The following is a 16,823-nucleotide window of genomic DNA, read 5'->3' on the forward strand; positions in this document are numbered from 1 at the left end:
CAATTTTGTCAATGCTGTTGCCAATTACCACCGACGATAGATGTTGGGACGAAAGGTTACGAGAAATACAGTGGGCAATAAACTCAATGAAAAACGCCCCCCGAGATGTCCTACAAAACAAAATATTATTAGCAATACAAGACGAACTCTGTGCAGTTAACGATACTGATTTGGAAGAGGTCCGACGTACGGCAGCAGTCAAAATCAACGAGGCAAGACAAAAAGCCAAACTCAAACATAACAATCAGCACAATAAACCAACAGTATACAATGTAGACGATTTGGTGCTCGTCGACAATGAACGCATTTGATAAGCTGAAATTGTGGTGTAACCTACCACCATGCGACGATATCGAAACAGACGAAGATGAGACTACAGGAGAATCTACGGAACCTGAGCGGGGTCGCACCAGTATGTCAGGAGAGGCCGAGTGTAAGAAAACTAAGTAGGCCATTCCTTTCAGGTCGGAGAAGATTTAATATTTGAAATTGTCACTGAATATTTTTTAGTTTTTAAATATCGAAGAGCTGAATAAAACGTTTATGAAATAAAGAAAACTAAAAAGGCCATTTCCTTTCAAATGGGTATCCCCAGTATCGTCGCCGCGATGACGGGAGCAAAGTTTTAGTTCGAGTCAATCAAAACCAAATTGAATTAGATAATCGATGGATCGTACCATATAATAAATACTTAACAAAAAAAATACGTCGCTCACATCAATGTTGAAATATGTTCTTCAATCACAAGTGTTAACTACCTACATAAATATATCTATAAATGATTGTGCAAGTATTCAGATCATTGAACAACCTGTTAGTAACTGCATTAATTTTGATGAGATAACGACTTCCGCCGTCAAACGAAAGCTATTAGTGGATAACTCGGAATGGGTTGCTGTTTTGACAGAAGTTTCTACCTTCAAAATGCCCTCACAGTTAAGACGTATTTTTGCCATGATTTGCGTGTTTGGAGAACCTACTTCGCCCCTTGAACTTTGGACAACATTTAAAGAATATTTTATTGAAGATTTTGTAAGAGATAATAATGTAGTAGAAAGTGAAATATTGGCGTTGCGGGAAATTAATCAAATTTTACAATACTTTCCCACAATACATCTTTAAAACATTTTGGTTTGCCGGAAGTTTCTTTTGCAGACAACCTTACAACTTTAACAACTGACATTGAAGTCGATTTGATATGCGCACAAACATTAAAAGATCAGCTTAATCGAGAATAAAAACACATTTTTGACGAAGTATGTACAATGCTAAATGATGAGGGCATATCTGTTAAAGCTGTTTTTATTGATGGACCTGGTGGCTCTGGAAAAACATTTCTATATAAAACTCTTACTCACTATATTCGTGGTATTGGAGAAACAGTGATTACCGTAGCTTGGACAGGTATAGCTTCAATTCTGTTGCCAGGCGGGCGAAGTGCTCACAGCGTTTTTAAATTTCCCATACCGATAAAAATTAATATAATATAATCTATAGTATTATTTTAAAACATGGCGCTTATTCTGACTAAACTACAACACGTACAGATATGAAATATACATATATCAAAAGAAAGGTTTTGATAAGCATATTTCCGGAAAATTATAAAAATTAAAATTGGTTAATTAGTTCATGAAATATTTGCGTGTAAAGTTATCAAAATTTTCATATTGATAACAGCGATGTCTATGCAAAGCGGGTTGACACACAAATATACGCATATATGTATATAAGTACGTTTGCTTTGTTTAGCTTCCTTTCTAATGAGCACAGCATTGTATACATTTGGATTCTCAATAATTGTTTTGCTTTGTTATCCTTACTAATAAATACATATGTATTCATGAACATAGTCCCAACGGTTGCTGCGAATTTTTTTCAGAATTTTGTTTTGATCGCAATAATCTTCTTCTTTTATCTTCTTCTATAGTATTATTTTATTATTTTAAAACATGGCGCTTATTCTGACTTAACTACAATATGTACAGATATGAAATATATTATATATCAAAAGAAAGGTTTTGATGAGCATATTTCCGGAAAATTACAATATAAAAATTAAAATTGGTTAATTTGTTCATGAAATGTTTGCGTGTAAAGTTATCAAAATTTTCATATTGTTAACAGCGATGTCTATGCAAAGCGGGATGACACACAAACACATATGTATATATGAGTACGTTTGCTTTGTTTAGCTCTCTTTCTAATGAGCACAGCATTGTATACATTTGGATTCTCAATAATTGTTTTGTTTTGTTATCCTTACTAATAAATACATATGTATTCATGAACATAGTCCCAACGGTTGCTGCGAATTTTTTTCAAAATTTTGTTGTGATGGTATTGCCATGATGTGGTATAAATTGACAATTTACTTGAAATTTGTCAGTTCACTTAAAACAACGGTAACAGTGCAAATTAGTAAGAGTTTTGGGCAGACGCAAAATAGAATTTATTTTGAGAAAAAAGTACATACATACATATTTAATTTTAAAATATGCCTAGAGGACGCCCAAGAAGAGTTCGTAGAAGAGTTCCTACTTTAAGTGGAGGAATAGAGCTGGTAAGTAAGTGATAAATGTTTGAAACGTCACGTATTGGATATGATTGGTAGAAGGATCCACTTTTGTTTTCGTTCATATATGGTACAATTGATCTACAATATATAAACGTATGTATGTATTTAAAAATTTTGTGTCCGCTTGATCCTTTTTGCAAAACTCAAAATTTTAAATAGTTTTAAAAAATGAAGAGAGAGACCCAAATTAGTTTTTTATTTGATACGCTTTTGGCATGGATCCATCTACTTGCTGTAAACGCCCTTTTGGCATTTGGCACGCGATGTGTCGTACTAGAAAAGAGTACATGTCTATCCTTCAAATAAGATAGAGTTTTAACAAAGTGGTTGTGCGCTTAAATCGGTTTTTGTTGAAAACTTACATCTCTTTGCTTCCGCTTCATATAATATATGTTTTAAACGATTTCATGTTTTTTAGGTCCGTATTCATGCAAGCACAAGTACATACAAAAAAGCTCTAGATCCAGCATTTAATGCAGAATATAACACGCTTGGTGGTTTAACCAGTATATGTTTGCATTGCAATGCTAAACATTTTAAATGTGAAAAGGTAACTTTCCATTATTGAAAAACTTTGGTAAACTTGATAAAGAAAAATTTTTTATATGGAAGAAATCAATTCCTTACATGCTGCCACGGTGGGAAAGTGCAGATACCGATACCTCGCATACCTGATTTTTTGGAAAGGGTTTTTGAAAATAATTTGAACTCTTTCCGGTCCCATTACTTAGAGAATATAAGACAAATAAATAGCTCATTCGCTTTTGCATCTTTTGAAGCTAAAATTGTAGAGGACGTGGCCACCAGGACGTGGCCCTTATTGTTTTCGGATACATGGATCAATTTACCATCGAGTGGGTCCTCTTCATGCTAATAATGATTCAAACTCATTATACGCACAGCTTTATATACTTGATACTGACCAAGCCACTGACATTCGACTACAAAGGAATGCAAATTGCGATAGTTCCTTGATGAAATGCCTACACGAGATGATATCAACCGTGAATCCCTTAGCCCGTCAGTATAAATTTATGGCACAAGTTGAACGCGAGGAGGAACAGAGGGCACGACAGGCAAATCGAGTTCCGCACAAAGTGAGCATGATTTTCTTCAGTAGTCATGCGAATCGGCGTTATAATTTGCCTAACTGCTCAGAAATTGCAGCCGTTTTCACAACTGAGGATGGTGAACCACCGGCAAGCCGTGATTTAAGAGTACTTTCTCACAGCTCAGAAACACAGTATTGCACCACGATTTCAACTTTACATAGATTATTCGATCCCTTGGTTTACCCTCTTTTATTTCTCTATGGTGAGCCAGGATACGACGAAGCACTACTACATGAGCAAGAATACAGAACAAGTCGCAGGTTCAGGGTCACACAGTTGCAATTCGTTGGATATCGAATGGCGATTCGAGAAGGTTTCAGCTTACTTCATGCTTCAGGTAAACTTTGGCAACAATATTTAGTTGATCAGTACGTTAGAATAGAGGGTGCAAGGTTGGCGTTTTTGCGTAATCACCAACATCAGCTTCGAGTTGAAACATATGCTGGCTTACACGATTATGTTATGCGTCAAGCAGAACTAGAAAATGCACACCCTGGTCGCATTGTCGTTCTGCCTTCCAGTTTTCTAGGCTCACCTCGCAATATGAATATGCATTACCAAGATGCCATGGCTATTGTTAGAAAACATGGAAAGCCGTCACTTTTCATAACTTTTACCTCTAATCCAAAATGGCCTGAGATAACTCAAAACATTGAACAGTATCAAGTACCCCAAATGCGTCCTGAGTTAATAGCGCGAGTTTTTAAGCAAAAACTAAAAGATCTTTTAAATGATATTTCAAAAAAGCATGTATTTGGAAGGGTGAAATATTTTCTATACGTAATACAATTTCAAAAAAGAGGTCTACCGCATGCACATATTTTGGTTGCTCTTCATGATGCAGATGCCATTATTGATGCTTCTATTATAGACTTGGCTGTTTGTGCTGAAATTCCGAATAAAGAAACTGAGCCTGAACTTCATGAAATTGTTTTAAAATGTATGGTGCATGGTCCATGTGGCCCACTTAATCCTTCATCGCCTTGCATGCCTGAATCTGGAGAATGCACAAAAAAATATCCAAAACTATTTCAAGAAGTTACTTTGCAAGATGTCAATGGGTATCCCCAGTATCGTCGCCGCGATGACGGGAGCAAAGTTTTAGTTCGAGTCAATCAAAACCAAATTGAATTAGATAATCGATGGATCGTACCATATAATAAATACTTAACAAAAAAATACGCCGCTCACATCAATGTTGAAATATGTTCTTCAATCAAAAGTGTTAAGTACCTACATAAATATATCTATAAATGATTGTGCAAGTATTCAGATCATTGAACAACCTGTTAGTAACTGCATTAATTTTGATGAGATAACGACTTTTGTAGATGCTAGGTATGTAAGCGCACCAGAAGCGTGTTAGAGACTTTTTGAATTTCCAATGCAGGAAAAATCGCACACAGTAAAACCTCTTGCGGTACACCTTCCAAATTTACAAAATATTTACTTTCGTGAAGACAGTGCTATTATAGCAGAAGCGATTACGGAATTCCGAGACACTGCACTTACTGCGTACTTTAAGCTGAATACAATAGATACTTTTGCTAATACATTGACTTACCAAGAAATTCCTGAACATTACACTTGGCAACAAGGCTCACGTTCGTGGCAGAGCAGAAAAAATTTAGCCAACGCAATAGGCAGAATTTATACGGTCGATCCAAAGGATCGAGAACGATTTGCATTACGTTTACTGTTAGTTTCCATAAAGGGTCCTAAATCATACAATGATTTATTGACAGTTGGTAATGAGCTCCTCTCTTCTTTTTGGGAATCGGCCGTCAAACGAAAGCTATTAGTGGATAACTCGGAATGGCTTGCTGTTTTGACAGAAGTCTCTACCTTCAAAATGCCCTCACAGTTAAGACGTATTTTTGCCATGATTTGCGTGTTTGGAGAACCTACTTCGCCCCTTGAACTTTGGACAACATTTAAAGAATATTTTATTGAAGATTTTGTAAGAGATAATAATGTAGTAGAAAGTGAAATATTGGCGTTGCGGGAAATTATTCAAATTTTACTTTCCCACAATACATCTTTAAAACATTTTGGTTTGCCGGAAGTTTCTTTTGCAGAAACCTCACAACTTTAACAACTGACATTGAAGTCGATTTGATATGCGCACAAACATTAAAAGATCAGCTTAATCGAGAACAAAAACACATTTTTAACGAAGTATGTACAATGCTAAATGATGAGGGCATATCTGTTAAAGCTGTTTTTATTGATGGACCTGGTGGCTCTGGAAAAACATTTCTATATAAAACTCTTACTCACTATATTCGTGGTATTGGAGAAACAGTGATTACCGTAGCTTGGACAGGTATAGCTTCAATTTTGTTGCCAGGCGGGCGAACTGCTCACAGCGTTTTTAAATTTTCCATACCGTTGACTGAATCGTCAGTTTCTTTGGTAAAACCAAACACTAAAGCTGGTCAGGCATTAAAGGCAGCAAAAGCTATTGTTTGGGATGAAGCTAGCTTGGTACCTGGCAGAGCTCTGTTGTGTTTAGATCGTCTTTTGCGCGATATTCACCAAAATGAGACGCCTTTTGGTGGGAAAATTATTATTCTGGGTGGAGACTTTAGGCAAGTTTTGCCTGTGGTACCGAGAAGTACGCGAACTGGCATAGTTGATAATTGTTTAAAACGTTGCTCCTTGTGGAAATTTTTTAAATCATTTAAGCTCACAATCAATATGCGTACTCAAGAATCCGACTATTGTAATTTTCTTTTGCGCATAGGACACGGCGAAGGGCAAGACAATGCATCAAGAGTAAAAATTCCTGATCAAATTCTTTTAAAAAACGGAAACCTCATTGACTGGGTTTTCCAACCAAATAATGGAATAATAGAAATTGATAATTTAAAAGACCGAGCCATATTATGTCCAAAAAATGAACAATGTGCCATCATAAACTCGAGTATAGTCGATATGCTACCTGGTCAAGAGCGCACATATCTCAGCGCTGATACGATTGTTTCACAAGATTCACAAGATCAGGTAAGATTCCCAGTGGAATTTTTACACTCCCTCAATTTTAGTGGGACTCCGCCGCATAAGCTTCAATTGAAAATTGGAACAGTGATAATGTTGATTCGCAATTTAAGCCCAGCAGAAGGATTAGTGAATGGCACACGACTTATCGTAAAAGAAATGCATCTGAATTGCTTGCACGCGGAAGTGTTATGCGGAGAGACTCAGGGAAGGCAATTTCTATTGCCTCGTATAAATTTGCAGCCGAGCGAAACCACACTTCCCTTTACGTTGAAGCGTCGCCAATTTCCAATTATAATAGCCTTCGCCATAACTATAAATAAGGCCCAGGGGCAAACATTATCAAGGGTGGCGCTTCATTTAAAGGAGGATTGCTTTGCCCACGGCCAACTTTATGTTGCGTTAAGCCGGGTTAGATCCTGGGAAAATATACGCGTTCAAATGGGCAATAACGAAAACCTCACGTTGAATGTAGTTTATAATGAAGTAATTTAAAAAAGAAAATTACTCATTTAACTGAACAAAATTTTAAAAATGTTATAGGCATGCATAAGTTCTTACATAGGTATTACATATGAATAAAAATATACACTTTTCTAATCATCATAACTTTTAATATATAAAAGTGTCACATATGCTGTTTACTTTCCGTGGGAAAAAAGCCCACCCGATTTTCGGGGGTTACATACTAGTTATTTTATTATTTTAAAACATGGCGCTTATTCTGACTTAACTACAATATGTACAGATATGAAATATATTATATATCAAAAGAAAGGTTTTGATGAGCATATTTCCGGAAAATTACAATATAAAAATTAAAATTGGTTAATTTGTTCATGAAATATTTGCGTGTAAAGTTATCAAAATTTTCATATTGTTAACAGCGATGTCTATGCAAAGCGGGATGACACACAAACGCATATGTATATATGAGTACGTTTGCTTTGTTTAGCTCTCTTTCTAATGAGCACAGCATTGTATACATTTGGATTCTCAATAATTGTTTTGTTTTGTTATCCTTACTAATAAATACATATGTATTCATGAACATAGTCCCAACGGTTGCTGCGAATTTTTTTCAAAATTTTGTTGTGATGGTATTGCCATGATGTGGTATAAATTGACAATTTACTTGAAATTTGTCAGTTCACTTAAAACAACGGTAACAGTGCAAATTAGTAAGAGTTTTGGGCAGACGCAAAATAGAATTTATTTTGAGAAAAAAGTACATACATACATATTTAATTTTAAAATATGCCTAGAGGACGCCCAAGAAGAGTTCGTAGAAGAGTTCCTACTTTAAGTGGAGGAATAGAGCTGGTAAGTAAGTGATAAATGTTTGAAACGTCACGTATTGGATATGATTTTGTTTTCGTTCATATATGGTACAATTGATCTACAATATATAAACGTATGTATGTATTTAAAAATTTTGTGTCCGCTTGATCCTTTTTGCAAAACTCAAAATTTTAAATAGTTTTAAAAAATGAAGAGAGAGAGACAAATTAGTTTTTTATTTGATGCGCTTTTGGCATGGATCCATCGACTTGCTGTAAACGCCCTTTTGGCATTTGGCACGCGATGTGTCGTACTAGAAAAGAGTACATGTCTATCCTTCAAATAAGATAGAGTTTTAACAAAGTGGTTGTGCGCTTAAATCGGTTTTTGTTGAAAACTTACATCTCTTTGCTTCCGCTTCATATAATATATGTTTTTAACGATTTCATGTTTTTTAGGTCCGTATTCATGCAAGCACAAGTACATACAAAAAAGCTCTAGATCCAGCATTTAATGCAGAATATAACACGCTTGGTGGTTTAACCAGTATATGTTTGCATTGCAATGCTAAACATTTTAAATGTGAAAAGGTAACTTTCCATTATTGAAAAACTTTGGTAAACTTGATAAAGAAAAATTTTTTATAGGGAAGAAATCAATTCCTTACATGCTGCCACGGTGGGAAAGTGCAGATACCGATACCTCGCATACCTGATTTTTTGGAAAGGGTTTTTGAAAATAATTTTATTCGCTTTTGCATCTTTTGAAGCTAAAATTGTAGAGCCACCAGGACGTGGCCCTTATTGTTTTCGGATACATGGATCAATTTACCATCGAGTGGGTCCTCTTCATGCTAATAATGATTCAAACTCATTATACGCACAGCTTTATATACTTGATACTGACCAAGCCACTGACATTCGAATACAAAGGAATGCAAATTGCGATAGTTCCTTGATGAAATGCCTACACGAGATGATATCAACCGTGAATCCCTTAGCCCGTCAGTATAAATTTATGGCACAAGTTGAACGCGAGGAGGAATAGAGGGCACGACAGGCAAATCGAGTTCCGCACAAAGTGAGCATGATTTTCTTCAGTAGTCATGCGAGTCGGCGTTATAATTTGCCTAACTGCTCAGAAATTGCAGCCGTTTTCACAACTGAGGATGGTGAACCACCGGCAAGCCGTGATTTAAGAGTATTTTCTCACAGCTCAGAAACACAGTATTGCACCACGATTTCAACTTTACATAGATTATGCGATCCCTTGGTTTACCCTCTTTTATTTCTCTATGGTGAGCCAGGATACGACGAAGCACTACTACATGAGCAAGAATACAGAACAAGTCGCAGGTTCAGGGTCACACAGTTGCAATTCGTTGGATATCGAATGGCGATTCGAGAAGGTTTCAGCTTACTTCATGCTTCAGGTAAACTTTGGCAACAATATTTAGTTGATCAGTACGTTAGAATAGAGGGTGCAAGGTTGCCGTTTTTGCGTAATCACCAACATCAGCTTCGAGTTGAAACATATGCTGGCTTACACGATTATGTTATGCGTCAAGCAGAACTAGAAAATGCACGCCCTGGTCGCATTGCCGTTCTGCCTTCCAGTTTTCCAGGCTCACCTCGCAATATGAATATGCATTACCAAGATGCCATGGCTATTGTTAGAAAACATGGAAAGCCGTCACTTTTCATAACTTTTACCTCTAATCCAAAATGGCCTGAGATAACTCAAAACATTGAACAGTATCAAGTACCCCAAATGCGTCCTGAGTTAATAGCGCGAGTTTTTAAGCAAAAACTAAAAGATCTTTTAAATGATATTTCAAAAAAGCATGTATTTGGAAGGGTGAAATATTTTCTATACGTAATAGAATTTCAAAAAAGAGGTCTACCGCATGCACATATTTTGGTTGCTCTTCATGATGCAGATGCCATTATTGATGCTTCTATTATAGACTTGGCTGTTTGTGCTGAAATTCCGAATAAAGAAACTGAGCCTGAACTTCATGAAATTGTTTTAAAATATATGGTGCATGGTCCATGTGGCCCACTTAATCCTTCATCGCCTTGCATGTCTGAATCTGGAGAATGCACAAAAAAATATCCAAAACTATTTCAAGAAGTTTATTTTGCAAGATGTCAATGGGTATCCCCAGTATCGTCGCCGCGATGACGGGAGCAAAGTTTTAGTTCGAGTCAATCAAAACCAAATTGAATTAGATAATCGATGGATCGTACCATATAATAAATACTTAACAAAAAAATACGCCGCTCACATCAATGTTGAAATATGTTCTTCAATCAAAAGTGTTAAGTACCTACATAAATATATCTATAAATGATTGTGCAAGTATTCAGATCATTGAACAACCTGTTAGTAACTGCATTAATTTTGATGAGATAACGACTTCCGCCGTCAAACGAAAGCTATTAGTGGATAACTCGGAAGGGGGTTGCTGTTTTGACAGAAGTTTCTACCTTCAAAATGCCCTCACAGTTAAGACGTATTTTTGCCATGATTTGCGTGTTTGGAGAACCTACTTCGCCCCTTGAACTTTGGACAACATTTAAAGAATATTTTATTGAAGATTTTGTAAGAGATATAAATGTAGTAGGAAGTGAAATATTGGCGTTGCGGGAAATTAATCAAATTTTACTTTCCCACAATACATCTTTAAAACATTTTGGTTTGCCGGAAGTTTCTTTTGCAGACAACCTTACAACTGTAACAACTGACATTGAAGTCGATTTGATATGCGCACAAACATTAAAAGATCAGCTTAATCGAGAACAAAAACACATTTTTGACGAAGTATGTACAATGCTAAATGATGAGGGCATATCTGTTAAAGCTGTTTTTATTGATGGACCTGGTGGCTCTGGAAAAACATTTCTATATAAAACTCTTACTCACTATATTCGTGGTATTGGAGAAACAGTGATTACCGTAGCTTGGACAGGTATAGCTTCAATTTTGTTGCCGGGCGGGCGAACTGCTCACAGCGTTTTTAAATTTCCCATACCGATAAAAATTAATATAATATAATCTTATAATCTATAGTATTATTTTAAAACATGGCGCTTATTCTGACTAAACTACAACACGTACAGATATGAAATATATATCAAAAGAAAGGTTTTGATGAGCATATTTCCGGAAAATTATAAAAATTAAAATTGGTTAATTAGTTCATGAAATATTTGCGTGTAAAGTTATCAAAATTTTCATATTGATAACAGCGATGTCTATGCAAAGCGGGTTGACACACAAATATACGCATGTATGTACATACATATATGAGTACGTTTGCTTTGTTTAGCTCCCTTTCTAATGAGCACAGCATTGTGTACATTTGGATTCTCAATAATTGTTTTGCTTTGTTATCCTTACTAATAAATACATATGTATTCATGAATTTTGTTTTGATCGCAATAATCTTCTTCTTTTATCTTCTTCTATAGCATTATTTTATTATTTTAAAACATGGCGCTTATTCTGACTTAACTACAATATGTACAGATATGAAATATATATCAAAAGAAAGGTTTTGATGAGCATATTTCCGGAAAATTACAATATAAAAATTAAAATTGGTTAATTTGTTCATGAAATATTTGCGTGTAAAGTTATCAAAATTTTCATATTGTTAACAGCGATGTCTATGCAAAGCGGGATGACACACAAACGCATATGTATATATGAGTACGTTTGCTTTGTTTAGCTCTCTTTCTAATGAGCACAGCATTGTATACATTTGGATTCTCAATAATTGTTTTGTTTTGTTATCCTTACTAATAAATACATATGTATTCATGAACATAGTCCCAACGGTTGCTGCGAATTTTTTTCAAAATTTTGTTGTGATGGTATTGCCATGATGTGGTATAAATTGACAATTTACTTGAAATTTGTCAGTTCACTTAAAACAACGGTAACGGTGCAAATTAGTAAGAGTTTTGGGCAGACGCAAAATAGAATTTATTTTGAGAAAAAAGTACATACATACATATTTAATTTTAAAATATGCCTAGAGGACGCCCAAGAAGAGTTCGTAGAAGAGTTCGTAGAAGAGTTCCTACTTTAAGTGGAGGAATAGAGCTGGTAAGTAAGTGATAAATGTTTGAAACGTCACGTATTGGATATGATTGGTAGAAGCATCCACTTTTATTTTCGTTCATATATGGTACAATTGATCTACAATATATAAACGTATGTATGTATTTAAAAATTTTGTGTCCGCTTGATCCTTTTTGCAAAACTCAAAATTTTAAATAGTTTTAAAAAATGAAGAGAGAGAGAGAAATTAGTTTTTTATTTGATACGCTTTTGGCATGGATCCATCGACTTGCTGTGAACGCCCTTTTGGCATTTGGCACGCGATGTGTCGTACTAGAAAAGAGTACATGTCTATCCTTCAAATAAGATAGAGTTTTAACAAAGTGGTTGTGCGCTTAAATCGGTTTTTGTTGAAAACTTACATCTCTTTGCTTCCGCTTCATATAATATATGTTTTAAACGATTTCATGTTTTTTAGGTCCGTATTCATGCAAGCACAAGTACATACAAAAAAGCTCTAGATCCAGCATTTAATGCAGAATATAACACGCTTGGTGGTTTAACCAGTATATGTTTGCATTGCAATGCTAAACATTTTAAATGTGAAAAGGTAACTTTCCATTATTGAAAAACTTTGGTAAACTTGATAAAGAAAAATTTTTTATAGGGAAGAAATCAATTCCTTACATGCTGCCACGGTGGGAAAGTGCAGATACCGATACCTCGCATACCTGATTTTTTGGAAAGGGTTTTTGAAAATAATTTGAACTCTTTCCGGTCCCATTACTTAGAGAATATAAGACAAATAAATAATATAGCTCATTCGCTTTTGCATCTTTTGAAGCTAAAATTGTAGAGGACGTGGCCACCAGGACGTGGCCCTTATTGTTTTCGGATACATGGATCAATTTACCATCGAGTGGGTCCTCTTCATGCTAATAATGATTCAAACTCATTATACGCACAGCTTTATATACTTGATACTGACCAAGCCACTGACATTCGACTACAAAGGAATGCAAATTGCGATAGTTCCTTGATGAAATGCCTACACGAGATGATATCAACCGTGAATCCCTTAGCCCGTCAGTATAAATTTATGGCACAAGTTGAACGCGAGGAGGAATAGAGGGCACGACAGGCAAATCGAGTTCCGCACAAAGTGAGCATGATTTTCTTCAGTAGTCATGCGAATCGGCGTTATAATTTGCCTAACTGCTCAGAAATTGCAGCCGTTTTCACAACTCAGGATGGTGAACCACCGGCAAGCCCTGATTTAAGAGTATTTTCTCACAGCTCAGAAACACAGTATTGCACCACGATTTCAACTTTACATAGATTATTCGATCCCTTGGTTTACCCTTTTTTATTTCCCTATGGTGAGCCAGGATACGACGAAGCACTACTTCATGAGCAAGAATACAGAACAAGTCGCAGGTTCAGGGTCACACAGTTGCAATTCGTTGGATATCGAATGGCGATTCGAGAAGGTTTCAGCTTACTTCATGCTTCAGGTAAACTTTGGCAACAATATTTAGTTGATCAGTACGTTAGAATAGAGGGTGCAAGGTTGGCGTTTTTGCGTAATCACCAACATCAGCTTCGAGTTGAAACATATGCTGGCTTACACGATTATGTTATGCGTCAAGCAGAACTAGAAAATGCACACCCTGGTCGCATTGTCGTTCTGCCTTCCAGTTTTCCAGGCTCACCTCGCAATATGAATATGCATTACCAAGATGCCATGGCTATTGTTAGAAAACATGGAAAGCCGTCACTTTTCATAACTTTTACCTCTAATCCAAAATGGCCTGAGATAACTCAAAACATTGAACAGTATCAAGTACCCCAAATGCGTCCTGAGTTAATAGCGCGAGTTTTTAAGCAAAAACTAAAAGATCTTTTAAATGATATTTCAAAAAAGCATGTATTTGGAAGGGTGAAATATTTTATATACGTAATAGAATTTCAAAAAAGAGGTCTACCGCATGCACATATTTTGGTTGCTCTTCATGATGCAGATGCCATTATTGATGCTTCTATTATAGACTTGGCTGTTTGTGCTGAAATTCCGAATAAAGAAACTGAGCCTGAACTTCATGAAATTGTTTTAAAATGTATGGTGCATGGTCCATGTGGCCCACTTAATCCTTCATCGCCTTGCATGTCTGAATCTGGAGAATGCACAAAAAAATATCCAAAACTATTTCAAGAAGTTACTTTGCAAGATGTCAATGGGTATCCCCAGTATCGTCGCCGCGATGACGGGAGCAAAGTTTTAGTTCGAGTCAATCAAAACCAAATTGAATTAGATAATCGATGGATCGTACCATATAATAAATACTTAACAAAAAAATACGCCGCTCACATCAATGTTGAAATATGTTCTTCAATCAAAAGTGTTAAGTACCTACATAAATATATCTATAAAGGATATGATTGTGCAAGTATTCAGATCATTGAACAACCTGTTAGTAACTGCATTAATTTTGATGAGATAACGACTTTTGTAGATGGTAGGTGATCATTATAACAAACGTCAGTATAAGTTTTTTATTTGAAGCGTAAACAACAATATTTTTACCACACTTGAAAATGTCGAATTTCGTGCCAAATAATGTGTTTTTGCGGGGAATTCTTCTTCATTATTTTAATATGAAGAAAAAAGCAGCCGAAAGTCATCGTATCTTGGTGGAAGTTTATGGTGAGCATGCTCTAGCTGAGCGAACGTGCCAGAAGTGGTTTGCACGCTTTAAAAGTGGTGATTTTGGCTTGGAAGACGAAGAACGCGAGGGTGCGCCGCCAAAGTTCATGGATACCGAATTGGAGGAATTGCTCGATCAAGATCCGGCTCAAACGCAAGAAGAGGTTGCAAAAACTTTGGGAGTTGATCAATCAACCATTTCCAAACGTTTAAAAGCCATGGGAATGATCCGAAAGGTAGGCCATTGGGTGCCGTATGAATTGAAGCCAAGAGACGTTGAACGCCGTTTTATGGCATGCGAACAACTGCTTCAACGGCACAAAAGAAAGGGTTTTTTGCATCGAATTGTGACTGGCGATGAAAAGTGGGTCCATTACGACAATCCAAAACGTCGGGCAACGTATGGATACCCTGGCCATGCTTCAACATCGACGTCGGCGCAGAATATTCATGGCCTGAAGGTTATGCTGTGTATCTGGTGGGACCAGCTGGGTGTTGTGTATTATGAGCTACTGAAACCGAATGAAACGATTACGGGGGATGTCTACCGACGACAATTGATGCGTTTGAGCCGAGCACTGCGAGAAAAACGGCCGCAATGCGCCGATAGACACGACAAAGTTATTTTGCAACATGACAATGCTCGGCCACATGTTGCACAAGTGGTCAAAACATACTTAGAAACGCTCAAATGGGATGTCCTACCCCACCCGCCGTATAGTCCAGACCTTGCGCCATCCGATTACTATCTCTTCCGATCGATGCAACATGGCCTGGCTGACCAGCACTTCCGCATTACGATGAAGTCAAAAAATGGATCGATTCGTGGATTGCGGCAAAACCGACCGAATTTTTCACAAAGGGAATCCGTGAATTGCCAGAAAGATGGGAAAAAGTAGTAGCAAGCGATGGACAATACTTTGAATATTAAATTTGTAACCATTTTACGTCAATAAAGTTTCAAATTTCGAAAAAAAACCGCACGAACTTAACCATAGTCCTATTAAAAAAATATAAAAACAACGATATAAACAAAATTAGAATGCCAGTAGAGCGCACTCCACCCCGTGAACGGAGTATACCGCTATCTACCGCGCAAACAACAAATTCAAGTCAGTGCTCAACTTACTCTGATAAAACAGAAATAGAAACAAGAGAAACTATGGCTAAAATAAGAGAATCAACAATTCCGCTATCGTGGATTGATCAATGTAAAACACCAATAGCGTTAACGGCTAATCACCATCACGTGGAGAATCTGGTAATAAAGACTACCTTGGCGCCCTACAACTATCCGCAAGAGACAGCAGTAACATCATGCACGACAGCAACAGGTACTCACTACTCCATTATATCTACAACAGCAACAGCTCTAAGCTCAACAACAACAACAACTTCATCCACTTCTGCTAAACCAACCCACGCACCTTCAACTCCCTTTCAAACCGCAACACGCAGTGCTGAATGTAGCGCACCAACTACACTGATCGCCAAACAAACTCGAACTCTCAAACAATAACAAAAAACAAAAGAACAAAATGCAAACCTCTACACAAACAACTCTACAAGAGTATTGGTTAGGCAACCCAGCTTCATCAAATAGGTTCGATATCTTGGATGTAGATAACAGACCAAATATCAATGAGCCAGAAAGCAACCCAGCAGAAAAAGACCCAGGTACGCAGCGTGCACAAAAACCGCCACCAATATATGTACAACATGTAGAAAATGTGTGTACCCTAACAAATGCATTGAATTCCCTGCCAAATAATAAATTTGAAATAAAAGTTCTTAGCCGAAACGAAATTAAAATCCAACCGAAAGAAACAACACATTACACAAAAATAATAGACTTACTAAAACAAAAAAAACAAAATTTTATACATTTAGACCAAAAGAGCAACAAGGGTTTAGAGTATTTTTACGACAGATGCATCACTCGACTCCTATCGAAGATATAAAAAATGAACTTTTTGAACTAGGTCATGAAACAACAAATATTCACAACGTACAAATTAAAAACGCTTCGGGTATAACGCAACATCTGTCACTATTTTCAATTGAACTAAAATTAAATGAA

General features: G+C 36.5%; 1 protein-coding gene and 1 pseudogene across 1 annotated transcript; both read left to right on the top strand.

Moving 5' to 3' along the window:
* The first annotated feature begins 367 nt into the window (after positions 1 to 367).
* Positions 368 to 9,018, top strand: LOC129250790 (uncharacterized; annotated as a pseudogene).
* Positions 9,019 to 15,785: 6,767 nt separating this feature from the next.
* LOC129250791 (mucin-5AC-like) lies at positions 15,786 to 16,262 on the top strand. Its single transcript, XM_054890385.1, has one exon. The coding sequence runs from the start codon at positions 15,786 to 15,788 to the stop codon at positions 16,260 to 16,262; it is 477 nt and encodes a 158-aa protein (XP_054746360.1).
* The last annotated feature ends 561 nt before the right edge of the window (positions 16,263 to 16,823 follow it).

Source organism: Anastrepha obliqua, chromosome 6 (assembly GCF_027943255.1).
Source record: "Anastrepha obliqua isolate idAnaObli1 chromosome 6, idAnaObli1_1.0, whole genome shotgun sequence".
Taxonomy (NCBI): Eukaryota; Metazoa; Arthropoda; class Insecta; order Diptera; family Tephritidae; genus Anastrepha; species Anastrepha obliqua.

Coding starts and splice junctions, on each gene's coding strand:
- LOC129250791 (XM_054890385.1), top strand. CDS start 15,786: ATGCCAGTAGAGCGCACTCCACCCCGTGAACGGAGTATACCGCTATCT.